General features: G+C 51.1%; 1 protein-coding gene across 1 annotated transcript in view; it reads right to left on the bottom strand.

Annotated features, from left to right (window-relative positions):
* Nucleotides 1-12,467, bottom strand: part of LOC148219572 (serine/threonine-protein kinase PAK 3-like) — an 87,907-nt gene extending 75,440 nt beyond the window's left edge. Inside the window, exons 1-3 of the mRNA XM_088156338.1 lie at nucleotides 12,327-12,467; nucleotides 10,486-10,608; nucleotides 8,584-8,706 (exon numbers count right to left, since the gene is read on the bottom strand). Coding sequence (XP_088012464.1) covers nucleotides 8,584-8,706; nucleotides 10,486-10,608; nucleotides 12,327-12,467 — 387 coding nt within the window. The remainder of the gene's footprint in view (nucleotides 1-8,583; nucleotides 8,707-10,485; nucleotides 10,609-12,326) is intronic.
* Between the last annotated feature and the right edge of the window lie 2,106 nt (nucleotides 12,468-14,573).

Genomic DNA, 14,573 nt, shown 5'->3' with positions numbered 1-14,573 from the left:
GCAAAACAACAACTCAACAAACCAAACAATCAAAGGCTCACCTACTCCAGTGTCTAAAGCATCCGGATGGATGCACTGAGGGGATTCTTCTCATGAAAACAGCCCGCGTGGGAAGCGCTGTCACCTAGGCAGTCATGGAAGTGTGCCTAGAAGGTCTCTCACGAGCCTCCCTTTCCCCAGGCTATAGCTCCCTCAGCACCTCCTCACTGGCCTTGTGCTCCCACCCCTCCCCAGCTCCCGTGCCCTTCTGCGCACACGCTCCAGCCCCTCAAGCTCTTTCTGCTTCACAGCTGCCCACATGTGGACACAGCACTCCAGCTGCCGCTGCAGCCCTGCCCAGCACAGGCCACAGCTCACTGCCCTGCTCCTGCTGCCCCACGATTGCTGACACAGGCCAGCACGGCCTTGGCCTTCCTGGCCACCTGGGCACACGCTGCCGCATCTTCAGCTGCTCTTGACAGGCACTCGTGGCTCCTTTTGTCCACCTTCCACATTTGACTTCAGATGCAGCATCCGGAATTCCAAGATACCTCTCCTCTTCTTAGCAACACAGGACACTAGTCCAAGTCTTTCAGCTCTTCCCCTTCTGCAGGCACCAATGGCATTTTCATATGCAGTTATCAAGAATAGAATAGACCACAAAATAGAAAGTATCAACAGACGCATGTAGCCTCTGGTTTTTGCCTCAGCAATGGGTTCACAACTCTGCAGTTTTTGTCTTTTGCCACACGGGACATGTGCAGGCCCATAAGGATCCATGGACAACACAATCATCTCTTTGCAGCTTCTCTAAAATAAGCCAGCTCACACAGCACTCTGCTACTGACCACTCTGCCTGAAGAGGCAAAAGAGCAACCTGGCAATAAAGGCACCAAATCTCTGACTGCCACCTGCCACTCCACAATGTGTCTCTCAAATACCGCCACATAAGCGCACCCAAGAAGCTCGTGGCGACAAAGCGCCCCAAAGAGCCTGTGAGGTCAGATCAAGCATTTCTGTGCCTCTTGCTCCTCGGCCACCCTGTGGAGTGGCACAGGTCTCTCCAGACCGCCGTGTCCCCTACGTATCCAACGTGGCTGAGCTCAGTGCCTTGGACATGCTCCCTCCTCTGGGGCTGGGGAGCCTTCATGCTTCACGCTGGCCCCTAGCAGAATCCCAGCAAGCTGGGGCCTAAAGACGACACAGCAAAGCCCATTCTCCAGCTCTCACGGCTTTGCAGGGCAATTCCTAACTCCTGACAGGACTGCAGCACTCAGCAACCTGAGCCACCAACAGCAGATCCTGGCTGGACAGAAACTTGCAGCTCTGTCTTGCACTAAAGACAGCAGCAGCCACAACTGGCACTTACCGGCTCGCAATATTCAGCTTCCGCTGTGACCACACTTGCAGGTTTGTGGCCGTTCTGCTCCTCTTTGGCCTCGTCTCCAGTGGCTGAGAGAGTCAGAGGAGCGTCTTCTCTTGGCTCAGGGCTCTGTGCAGAGAGAGAAGCATGAGGGACGCGTCATAGCCAGTCCTTTCTAACCTTCTTTCTAGTCAGCTCTACAACCTGCTCTACTAAGGCCAAATCATCAACTGTCAGAGCAATGGCATTCCAACTCCCTCCGACTACATTAACATGAGCAGATCCAACACAACTGCATATGGCTCTGAATCCAAGATTCCACAAGGCCTACTATCAGCAAGCAACGCTCTCTCTGAAAACTGACCTCGCACGTGCTTAAAGCTGTGAAAGAGGAAATTAGGAAGAAGCCACCTGTTGCTGCTGCATTCCTTCACAACTCAAACACTCAGGACTCCAGCACTCAGCATTCTCAGCCACCAACAGCAAGTGCTGCCTGGTCAGAAACTTGCAGCTCTGTCTTGCACTAAAGACAGCAGCAGCCACAACGGGCACTTACCGGCTCGCAATATTTAGGCTTTGTCGGGAACATTTTGGGTGTCGTGTAGTCATTGAGCTCCTCTTTGTCCTCGTGTCCGGGAGCTGAGAGAGTCAGTGGAGAGTCTGCGTTTGTTTTCAGACTCTGTGGAGAGAGAGATGCATGAGGGATGGGCCATTACCTGTCATTTCCAACATCATATCTCTTAGGGTCTGCAATCTGCTCTACGCTAAGGCGAAAATATCAACCGTTAGAGCAATGGGATTCTAAGGAATTACGCCTAAGTGAAATTTGCCTGATTCAAGGGAACTGCATATGGCTCTCAGTTCAATATTCCACGATGGCTATTACCAGCAAGCAACGTAGACTGAAAAATGAGTTTTGCCTTCTTTAAAACTCTGACATTTAAATTAGGAAATATCCCGCTGTGGCTGCTGAAGACATGAAAAGCTAAAGCACTATCAGCACCTCATCCAGGGCTGCAAAAGGTCAGGAAATCTTGAGCAGAAGCACCCCTGCTTGCTGCAGAAAGAGAAAATCAGCAGGCCTTCTCCTCCTGGCAAAACAACAACTCAACAAACCAAACAATCAAAGGCTCACCTACTCCAGTGTCTAAAGCATCCGGATGGATGCACTGAGGGGATTCTTCTCATGAAAACAGCCCGCGTGGGAAGCGCTGTCACCTAGGCAGTCATGGAAGTGTGCCTAGAAGGTCTCTCACGAGCCTCCCTTTCCCCAGGCTGTAGCTCCCTCAGCACCTCCTCACTGGCCTTGTGCTCCCACCCCTCCCCAGCTCCCGTGCCCTTCTGCGCACACGCTCCAGCCCCTCAAGCTCTTTCTGCTTCACAGCTGCCCACATGTGGACACAGCACTCCAGCTGCCGCTGCAGCCCTGCCCAGCACAGGCCACACCTCACTGCCCTGCTCCTGCTGCCCCACGATTGCTGACACAGGCCAGCACGGCCTTGGCCTTCCTGGCCACCTGGGCACACGCTGCCGCATCTTCAGCTGCTCTTGACAGGCACTCGTGGCTCCTTTTGTCCACCTTCCACATTTGACTTCAGATGCAGCATCCGGAATTCCAAGATACCTCTCCTCTTCTTAGCAACACAGGACACTAGTCCAAGTCTTTCAACTCTTCCCCCTCTGCAGGCACCAATGGCATTTTCATATGCAGTTATCAAGAATAGAATAGACCACAAAATAGAAAGTATCAACAGACGCATGTAGCCTCTGGTTTTTGCCTCAGCAATGGGTTCACAACTCTGCAGTTTTTGTCTTTTGCCACACGGGACATGTGCAGGCCCATAAGGATCCACGGACAACACAATCATCTCTTTGCAGCTTCTCTAAAATAAGCCAGCTCACACTGCACTCTGCTACTGACCACTCTGCCTGAAGAGGCAAAAGAGCAACCTGGCAATAAAGGCACCAAATCTCTGACTGCCACCTGCCACTCCACAATGTGTCTCTCAAATACCGCCACATAAGCGCACCCAAGAAGCTCGTGGCGACAAAGCGCCCCAAAGAGCCTGTGAGGTCAGATCAAGCATTTCTGTGCCTCTTGCTCCTCGGCCACCCTGTGGCGTATCCAACGTGGCTGAGCTCAGTGCCTTGGACATGCTCCCTCCTCTGGGGCTGGGGAGCCTTCATGCTTCACGCTGGCCCCTAGCAGAATCCCAGCAAGCTGGGGCCTAAAGACGACACAGCAAAGCCCATTCTCCAGCTCTCACGGCTTTGCAGGGCAATTCCTAACTCCTGACAGGACTGCAGCACTCAGCAACCTGAGCCACCAACAGCAGATCCTGGCTGGACAGAAACTTGCAGCTTTGTCTTGCACTAAGGACAGCAGCAGCCACAACTGGCACTTACCGGCTCGCAATATTCAGCTTCCGCTGTGACCACACTTGCAGGTTTGTGGCCGTTCTGCTCCTCTTTGGCCTCGTCTCCAGTGGCTGAGAGAGTCAGAGGAGCGTCTTCTCTTGGCTCAGGGCTCTGTGCAGAGAGAGAAGCATGAGGGACGCGTCATAGCCAGTCCTTTCTAACCTTCTTTCTAGTCAGCTCTACAACCTGCTCTACTAAGGCCAAATCATCAACTGTCAGAGCAATGGCATTCCAACTCCCTCCGACTACATTAACATGAGCAGATCCAACACAACTGCATATGGCTCTGAATCCAAGATTCCACAAGGCCTACTATCAGCAAGCAACGCTCTTTCTGAAAACTGACCTTGCACGTGCTTAAAGCTGTGAAAGAGGAAATTAGGAAGAAGCCACCTGTTGCTGCTGCATTCCTTCACAACTCAAACACTCAGGACTCCAGCACTCAGCATTCTCAGCCACCAACAGCAAGTGCTGCCTGGTCAGAAACTTGCAGCTCTGTCTTGCACTAAAGACAGCAGCAGCCACAACGGGCACTTACCGGCTCGGAATATTTAGGCTTTGTCGGGAACATTTTGGGTGTCGTGTAGTCATTGAGCTCCTCTTTGTCCTCGTGTCCGGGAGCTGAGAGAGTCAGTGGAGAGTCTGCGTTTGTTTTCAGACTCTGTGGAGAGAGAGATGCATGAGGGATGGGCCATTACCTGTCATTTCCAACATCATATCTCTTAGGGTCTGCAATCTGCTCTACGCTAAGGCGAAAATATCAACCGTTAGAGCAATGGGATTCTAAGGAATTACGCCTAAGTGAAATTTGCCTGATTCAAGGGAACTGCATATGGCTCTCAGTTCAATATTCCACGATGGCTATTACCAGCAAGCAACGTAGACTGAAAAATGAGTTTTGCCTTCTTTAAAACTCTGACATTTAAATTAGGAAATATCCCGCTGTGGCTGCTGAAGACATGAAAAGCTAAAGCACTATCAGCGCCTCATCCAGGGCTGCAAAAGGTCAGGAAATCTTGAGCAGAAGCACCCCTGCTTGCTGCAGAAAGAGAAAATCAGCAGGCCTTCTCCTCCTGGCAAAACAACAACTCAACAAACCAAACAATCAAAGGCTCACCTACTCCAGTGTCTAAAGCATCCGGATGGATGCACTGAGGGGATTCTTCTCATGAAAACAGCCCGCGTGGGAAGCGCTGTCACCTAGGCAGTCATGGAAGTGTGCCTAGAAGGTCTCTCACGAGCCTCCCTTTCCCCAGGCTGTAGCTCCCTCAGCACCTCCTCACTGGCCTTGTGCTCCCACCCCTCCCCAGCTCCCGTGCCCTTCTGCGCACACGCTCCAGCCCCTCGAGCTCTTTCTGCTTCACAGCTGCCCACATGTGGACACAGCACTCCAGCTGCCGCTGCAGCCCTGCCCAGCACAGGCCACAGCTCACTGCCCTGCTCCTGCTGCCCCTCTAGTGCTGACACAGGCCAGCACGGCCTTGGCCTTCCTGGCCACCTGGGCACACGCTGCCGCATCTTCAGCTGCTCTTGACAGGCACTCGTGGCTCCTTTTGTCCACCTTCCACATTTGACTTCAGATGCAGCATCCGGAATTCCAAGATACCGCTCCTCTTCTTAAATACACAGGACACTAGTCCAAGTCTTTCAACTCTTCCCCCTCTGCAGGCACCAATGGCATTTTCATATGCAGTTATCAAGAATAGAATAGACCACACAGTAGAAAGTATCAACAGACACATGTAGCCTCTGGTTTTTGCCTCAGCAATGGGTCCACAACTCTGCAGTTTTTGTCTTTTGTCACACGGGACATGTGCAGGCCCGTAAGGATCCACGGACAACACAATCATCTCTTTGCAGCTTCTCTAAAATAAGCCAGCTCACACTGCACTCTGCTACTGACCACTCTGCCTGAAGAGGCAAAAGAGCAACCTGGCAATAAAGGCACCAAATCTCTGACTGCCACCTGCCACTCCACAATGTGTCTCTCAAATACCGCCACATAAGCGCACCCAAGAAGCTCGTGGCGACAAAGCGCCCCAAAGAGCCTGTGAGGTCAGATCAAGCATTTCTGTGCCTCTTGCTCCTCGGCCACCCTGTGGCGTATCCAACGTGGCTGAGCTCAGTGCCTTGGACATGATCCCTCCTCTGGGGCTGGGGAGCCTTCATGCTTCACGCTGGCCCCTAGCAGAATCCCAGCAAGCTGGGGCCTAAAGACGACACAGCAAAGCCCATTCTCCAGCTCTCACGGCTTTGCAGGGCAATTCCTAACTCCCCACAGGACTGCAGCACTCAGCAACCTGAGCCACCAACAGCAGATCCTGGCTGGACAGAAACTTGCAGCTCTGTCTTGCACTAAAGACAGCAGCAGCCACAACTGGCACTTACCGGCTCGCAATATTCAGCTTCCGCTGTGACCACACTTGCAGGTTTGTGGCCGTTCTGCTCCTCTTTGGCCTCGTCTCCAGTGGCTGAGAGAGTCAGAGGAGCGTCTTCTCTTGGCTCAGGGCTCTGTGCAGAGAGAGAAGCATGAGGGACGCGTCATAGCCAGTCCTTTCTAACCTTCTTTCTAGTCAGCTCTACAACCTGCTCTACTAAGGCCAAATCATCAACTGTCAGAGCAATGGCATTCCAACTCCCTCCGACTACATTAAAATGAGCAGATCCAACACAACTGCATATGGCTCTGAATCCAAGATTCCACAAGGCCTACTATCAGCAAGCAACGCTCTCTCTGAAAACTGACCTTGCACGTGCTTAAAGCTGTGAAAGAGGAAATTAGGAAGAAGCCACCTGTTGCTGCTGCATTCCTTCACAACTCAAACACTCAGGACTCCAGCACTCAGCATTCTCAGCCACCAACAGCAAGTGCTGCCTGGTCAGAAACTTGCAGCTCTGTCTTGCACTAAAGACAGCAGCAGCCACAACGGGCACTTACCGGCTCGGAATATTTAGGCTTTGTCGGGAACATTTTGGGTGTCGTGTAGTCATTGAGCTCCTCTTTGTCCTCGTGTCCGGGAGCTGAGAGAGTCAGTGGAGAGTCTGCGTTTGTTTTCAGACTCTGTGGAGAGAGAGATGCATGAGGGATGGGCCATTACCTGTCATTTCCAACATCATATCTCTTAGGGTCTGCAATCTGCTCTACGCTAAGGCGAAAATATCAACCGTTAGAGCAATGGGATTCTAAGGAATTACGCCTAAGTGAAATTTGCCTGATTCAAGGGAACTGCATATGGCTCTCAGTTCAATATTCCACGATGGCTATTACCAGCAAGCAACGTAGACTGAAAAATGAGTTTTGCCTTCTTTAAAACTCTGACATTTAAATTAGGAAATATCCCACTGTGGCTGCTGAAGACATGAAAAGCTAAAGCACTATCAGCGCCTCATCCAGGGCTGCAAAAGGTCAGGAAATCTTGAGCAGAAGCACCCCTGCTTGCTGCAGAAAGAGAAAATCAGCAGGCCTTCTCCTCCTGGCAAAACAACAACTCAACAAACCAAACAATCAAAGGCTCACCTACTCCAGTGTCTAAAGCATCCGGATGGATGCACTGAGGGGATTCTTCTCATGAAAACAGCCCGCGTGGGAAGCGCTGTCACCTAGGCAGTCATGGAAGTGTGCCTAGAAGGTCTCTCACGAGCCTCCCTTTCCCCAGGCTGTAGCTCCCTCAGCACCTCCTCACTGGCCTTGTGCTCCCACCCCTCCCCAGCTCCCGTGCCCTTCTGCGCACACGCTCCAGCCCCTCAAGCTCTTTCTGCTTCACAGCTGCCCACATGTGGACACAGCACTCCAGCTGCCGCTGCAGCCCTGCCCAGCACAGGCCACAGCTCACTGCCCTGCTCCTGCTGCCCCACGATTGCTGACACAGGCCAGCACGGCCTTGGCCTTCCTGGCCACCTGGGCACACGCTGCCGCATCTTCAGCTGCTCTTGACAGGCACTCGTGGCTCCTTTTGTCCACCTTCCACATTTGACTTCAGATGCAGCATCCGGAATTCCAAGATACCTCTCCTCTTCTTAGCAACACAGGACACTAGTCCAAGTCTTTCAACTCTTCCCCCTCTGCAGGCACCAATGGCATTTTCATATGCAGTTATCAAGAATAGAATAGACCACAAAATAGAAAGTATCAACAGACGCATGTAGCCTCTGGTTTTTGCCTCAGCAATGGGTCCACAACTATGCAGTTTTTGTCTTTTGCCACATGGGAAATGTGCAGGCCCAGAAGGATCCATGGACAACACAATCATCTCTTTGCAGCTTCTCTAAAATAAGCCAGCTCACACTGCACTCTGCTACTGACCACTCTGCCTGAAGAGGCAAAAGAGCAACCTGGCAATAAAGGCACCAAATCTCTGACTGCCACCTGCCACTCCACAATGTGTCTCTCAAATACCGCCACATAAGCGCACCCAAGAAGCTCGTGGCGACAAAGCGCCCCAAAGAGCCTGTGAGGTCAGATCAAGCATTTCTGTGCCTCTTGCTCCTCGGCCACCCTGTGGAGTGGCACAGGTCTCTCCAGACCGCTGTGTCCCCTACGTATCCAACGTGGCTGAGCTCAGTGCCTTGGACATGCTCCCTCCTCTGGGGCTAGGGAGCCTTCATGCTTCACGCAGGCCCCTAGCAGAATCCTAATAATTTGGGCCTGAAACACGACTGATCTAAGGACATTTTACAGGTCTCACTCTCTGGCGAGGGAATTGCTAACGTGTTACTGGACTCCAGCCCTCAGCATTCTAAGGTGCCTTGAGCAAATTCTGTCTGGTCTAAAATCTTCTTCTCTGTCTTGCACCTTGACAGCAGCAGCCACGACAGGCACTTACCTTTTTGAAATGTTCAAGTTTTGCTGTGACAACTTTTCGAGCCTTCAAGTAATTTTGCTCCTTTTTGACCATCTCTCTCTGAGCTGAGACACTCCGTGTAGAGCCGACTTTTGATTTCTGTCTCTGTGGAGAGACAAACGCATGAGGGATGGACCATTACCTGTCATTTTTAACATCATGGTTATTCCACTCTACAATGTACTCTACACAAAGGAGAAATCATAAACTGTCCGAGCAATGGGATTCTAAGTCATTCTCACTAAATTAATGTGGCGTGATTAAACAGAACTGCATGTGGTGCTGAATTCAATATTCCACATGGGCTATTATCAGCTAGCAAAGAACACAGCAGAAAACGAACTTTGCCTTCTTAAAGGCTCAGAAATAGAAAATTAGGAAATACAGAGTTGTTGCTGCTGAAGATATGAAAAGCTAAAGCACGATCAGCCTCTCATCCAGCGGTGCAAAATGGCAGGATACCTTGAGCAGAAGCACCTTTGCTTGCTGCAGAAAGAGAAAATCAGCAGGCCTTCTCCTCCTGGCAAAACAACAACACCAACAAACCAAACCATCAAAGGCTCACCTACTCCAGTGTCTAAAGCATCCGGATGGATGCACTGAGGGGATTCTTCTCATGAAAACAGCCCGCGTGGGAAGCGCTGTCACCTAGGCAGTCATGGAAGTGTGCCTAGAAGGTCTCTCACGAGCCTCCCTTTCCCCAGGCTATAGCTCCCTCAGCACCTCCTCACTGGCCTTGTGCTCCCACCCCTCCCCAGCTCCCGTGCCCTTCTGCACACACGCTCCAGCCCCTCAAGCTCTTTCTACTTCACAGCTGCCCACATGTGGACACAGCACTCCAGCTGCCGCTGCAGCCCTGCCCAGCACAGGCCACACCTCACTGCCCTGCTCCTGCTGCCCCACGATTGCTGACACAGGCCAGCACGGCCTTGGCCTTCCTGGCCACCTGGGCACACCCTGCCTCATCTTCAGCTGCTCCTGACAGGCACTTCAGTCTCCTTTGGTGCCAGGCAGCTCTCCAAGCACAAAAATTTCAATTCTGACTTAAGATATGTCGTCTGGAACTTCAGGATGTCATTCCTGTTCTGAGCAATACAAGATAGTCGTCCAAGTGTTTAAACTATTCCCCCTCTCCCGACTCCAATGTCATTTTTAAAAGGAGTTATCAAGGCAGACCACAAAATGGAAATTGCCAACAGACACATGTATCCTCTTGGTTTTGCCTCAGCAATGGGTCCACAACTCTGCAGATTTTGTCTTTTGCCACACGGGACATAAATATGCCCAAAAGGATTCATGGAGAACACAGTCATCTCTTTGCAACTTATCAGAATCAGGTGCATCCACAGTGGGCTCTGCTACTGACCACTCTGTCTGAAGATGCAAAAGAACAACCTGGCAATAAAGGCACCAAATCTGTGATTTCAGACTGCAACACCACAATGGGCCTCAGAAATACTCCCCGATAAGCTCACCCAAGAAGTTCGAGGAGACAATGCACTCCAATGTGCCTGTGTGATCAGATCAATTTTACTTTGCCTCTTGCTCCTCGGCCACCCTGTGGAGTGGCACAGGTCTCTCCAGACCGCCGTGTCCCCTACGTATCCAACGTGGCTGAGCTCAGTGCCTTGGACATGCTCCCTCCTCTGGGGCTAGGGAGCCTTTGTGCTTCACGCTGGCCCCTAGCAGAATCCCAGCAAGATGGGGCCTAAAGACGACACAGCAAAGCCCATTCTCCAGCTCTCACGGCTTTGCAGGGCAATTCCAAACTCCTGACAGGACTGCAGCACTCAGCAACCTGAGCCACCAAAGGCAGATCCTGGCTGGACAGAAACATGCAGCTCTGTCTTGCACTAAAACAGCAGCAGCAGAATTGGCACTTACCTGCTGGAAATATTCAAGTTGTGCTGTGACAACTTTTAGAGCCTTCACGTAATTTTGCTCCTTTTTAGCCTCGTCTCCCGCATCTGATATAGGCAATGGAGAGGCTGCTTCTGTTTTCAGGCTCTGTAGAAAGAGGTGCATGAGGAATTGGTCATTACCTATCATTAGTACAGCTATTCAGGTGTGCAACCTGATGTCTCAAAGCGAAATCATAAAATGTTAGAGTAATTACTTTCTAACTCACTCCGACTATATTAAAATGAGCAGATTTAACAGAACTGCATATGGCTCTGAATTAAATATTCCCCAATGTCTCCTATTAGCAGGCAACATTCTCTCTGAAAAATGAGCCTTGCCTTCTTTAAAGCTCTGAAATAGAAAATTTGGAAATGGACACGTGGTGCTGCTGCAGACATAGAAAACTAAAACAATATCAGATTCTCACACAGAGATGCAAAGGGTCAGGAAACCATGAGGAAAAGCACCATGCTGGCTGCATAAACAGAAAACCAGCAGGGCTTCTCCTCCTGGCAAAATAACAACACCAACAAACAAAACAATCAAAGAGTCATCTACACCAGTGTCTAAAGCATCCGGATGGATGCACTGAGGGGATTCTTCTCATGAAAACAGCCCGCGTGGGAAGCGCTGTCACCTAGGCAGTCATGGAAGTGTGCCTAGAAGGTCTCTCACGAGCCTCCCTTTCCCCAGGCTATAGCTCCCTCAGCACCTCCTCACTGGCCTTGTGCTCCCACCCCTCCCCAGCTCCCGTGCCCTTCTGCGCACACGCTCCAGCCCCTCAAGCTCTTTCTGCTTCACAGCTGCCCACATGTGGACACAGCACTCCAGCTGCCGCTGCAGCCCTGCCCAGCACAGGCCACAGCTCACTGCCCTGCTCCTGCTGCCCCACGATTGCTGACACAGGCCAGTACGGCCTTGGCCTTCCTGGCCACCTGGGCACACGCTGCCGCATCTTCAGCTGCTCTTGACAGGCACTCGTGGCTCCTTTTGTCCACCTTCCACATTTGACTTCAGATGCAGCATCCGGAATTCCAAGATACCTCTCCTCTTCTTAGCAACACAGGACACTAGTCCAAGTCTTTCAACTCTTCCCCCTCTGCAGGCACCAATGGCATTTTCATATGCAGTTATCAAGAATAGAATAGACCGCAAAATAGAAAGTATCAACAGACGCATGTAGCCTCTGGTTTTTGCCCCAGCAATGGGTCCACAACTCTGCAGTTTTTGTCTTTTGCCACACGGGACATGTGCAGGCCCATAAGGATCCATGGACAACACAATCATCTCTTTGCAGCTTCTCTAAAATAAGCCAGCTCACACTGCACTCTGCTACTGACCACTCTGCCTGAAGAGGCAAAAGAGCAACCTGGCAATAAAGGCACCAAATCTCTGACTGCCACCTGCCACTCCACAATGTGTCTCTCAAATACCGCCACATAAGCGCACCCAAGAAGCTCGTGGCGACAAAGCGCCCCAAAGAGCCTGTGAGGTCAGATCAAGCATTTCTGTGCCTCTTGCTCCTCGGCCACCCTGTGGCGTATCCAACGTGGCTGAGCTCAGTGCCTTGGACATGCTCCCTCCTCTGGGGCTGGGGAGCCTTCATGCTTCACGCTGGCCCCTAGCAGAATCCCAGCAAGCTGGGGCCTAAAGACGACACAGCAAAGCCCATTCTCCAGCTCTCACGGCTTTGCAGGGCAATTCCTAACTCCCCACAGGACTGCAGCACTCAGCAACCTGAGCCACCAACAGCAGGTCCTGGCTGGACAGAAACTTGCAGCTCTGTCTTGCACTAAAACAGCAGCAGCAGAATTGGCACTTACCTGCTGGAAATATTCAAGTTGTGCTGTGACAACTTTTAGAGCCTTCACGTAATTTTGCTCCTTTTTAGCCTCGTCTCCCGCATCTGATATAGGCAATGGAGAGGCTGCTTCTGTTTTCAGGCTCTGTAGAAAGAGGTGCATGAGTGATGGGCCATTACCTACTATTTGTAACACTGCAGCTATTCAGGTGTGCAACCTGATATCTCAAAGCAAAATCATAAAATGTTAGAGTAATTACTTTCTAACACACTCTGACTACATTAAAATGAGCAGATTTAACAGAACTGCATATGGCTCTGAATTAAATATTCCCCAATGTCTCCTATTAGCAGGCAACATTCTCTCTGAAAAATGAGCCTTGCCTTCTTTAAAGCTCTGAAATAGAAAATTTGGAAATGGACACGTGGTGCTGCTGCAGACATAAGAATCTAAAACAATATCAGAATCTCACACAGAGATGCAAAGGGTCAGGAAATCTTGAGCAGAAGCACCTTTGCTTGCTGCAGAAAGAGAAAATCCGCAGGCCTTCTCCTCCTGGCAAAACAACAACTCAACAAACCAAACAATCAAAGGCTCACCTACTCCAGTGTCTAAAGCATCCGGATGGATGCACTGAGGGGATTCTTCTCATGAAAACAGCCCGCGTGGGAAGCGCTGTCACCTAGGCAGTCATGGAAGTGTGCCTAGAAGGTCCCTCATGAGTCTCCCTTTCCCCAGGCTGTAGCTCCCTCAGCACCTCCTCACTGGCCTTGTGCTCCCACCCCTCCCCAGCTCCCGTGCCCTTCTGCGCACACGCTCCAGCCCCTCAAGCTCTTTCTGCTTCACAGCTGCCCACATGTGGACACAGCACTCCAGCTGCCGCTGCAGCCCTGCCCAGCACAGGCCACAGCTCACTGCCCTGCTCCTGCTGCCCCACGATTGCTGACACAGGCCAGCACGGCCTTGGCCTTCCTGGCCACCTGGGCACACGCTGCCGCATCTTCAGCTGCTCTTGACAGGCATTCGTGGCTCCTTTTGTCTCAGGCAACTCTCCAAGCCCAAAATTTCAATTTTGACTTCAGATACGACATTAAGAATTTCAGGATGTCATTCCTGTTCTGAGCATCACAAGGCCAAGTCTTTCATTTTTCCCCATCTCCCATCGTCAATGGCATTTTCAAACAGAGTTATCAGAGCAGACCACACAGTAGAAAGTATCAACAGACACATGTAGCCTCTGGGTAAGGCCTCAGAAATGTGACCAAAATTATGCAGTTTTTTGTCTTTTGCCACACGCATCATGCGTAGAACCACAAGTATTCATGGACAACACAATCATTTTTTTTTTCAGCTTATCAAAAATAGGGGCACTCACACTGGAGTCTGCTACTGGCCAGTCTGCCTGAAGATGCAAAAGAACAATCTGGCAATAAAGGCACCAAATCTCTGACTGCCACCTGCCACTCCACAATGTGTCTCTGAAATACCGCCACATAAGCGCACCCAAGAAGCTCATGGGAGAAAGCACCCCAAAGAGCCTGTGTGGTCATATCAACCATTTTTATGTCTGTAGCTCCTTGGCCACCCTGTGGAGTGGCAGAGGTCACCCCAGATCACAATATCCTCTATGTATCCAACGTGGCTGAGCCCAGAACCTTGGACATGCTCCCTCCTCTGGGGCTGGGGAGCCTTCATGCTTCATGTTGGCTCCTAGCAGAATTCCAGCAAGCTGCGGCCTAAGCATGACACAGCAAAGCCCATTCTCCAGCTCTCACTAGCTGGCGAGGAAATTGTTAGTTCCTGGGAGACTTCCAGCACTCAGCATCCTCAACAACCAACAGCAAGTGCTGGCTGGACAGAAACTTGCAGCTCTGTCTTGCACTAAAGACAGCAGCAGCCACAACTGGCACTTACCGGCTCGCAATATTCAGCTTCTGCTGTGACCTCAGTTGGAGGATTGTGGCCATTTTGCTCCTCTTTGGCCTCGTCTCCAGTGGCTGAGAGAGTCAGAGGAGCGTCTTCTCTTGGCTCAGGGCTCTGTGCAGAGAGAGAAGCATGAGGGACGCGTCATTGCCAGTCCTTTCTAACCTTCTTTCTAGTCAGCTCTACAACCTGCTCTACTAAGGCCAAATCATCAACTGTCAGAGCAATGGCATTCCAACTCCCTCCGACTACATTAAAATGAGCAGATCCAACACAACTGCATATGGCTCTGAATCCAAGATTCCACAAGGCCTACTATCAGCAAGCAACGCTCTCTCTGAAAAC

The sequence above is a fragment of the Sturnus vulgaris genome, chromosome Z (assembly GCF_052056855.1).
Source record: "Sturnus vulgaris isolate bStuVul1 chromosome Z, bStuVul1.hap1, whole genome shotgun sequence".
In the NCBI taxonomy this organism is placed as follows: domain Eukaryota; kingdom Metazoa; phylum Chordata; class Aves; order Passeriformes; family Sturnidae; genus Sturnus; species Sturnus vulgaris.
The sequence above is the reverse complement of the archived record's forward strand: the minus strand, read 5'-3'. Positions and strand labels throughout refer to the sequence as shown.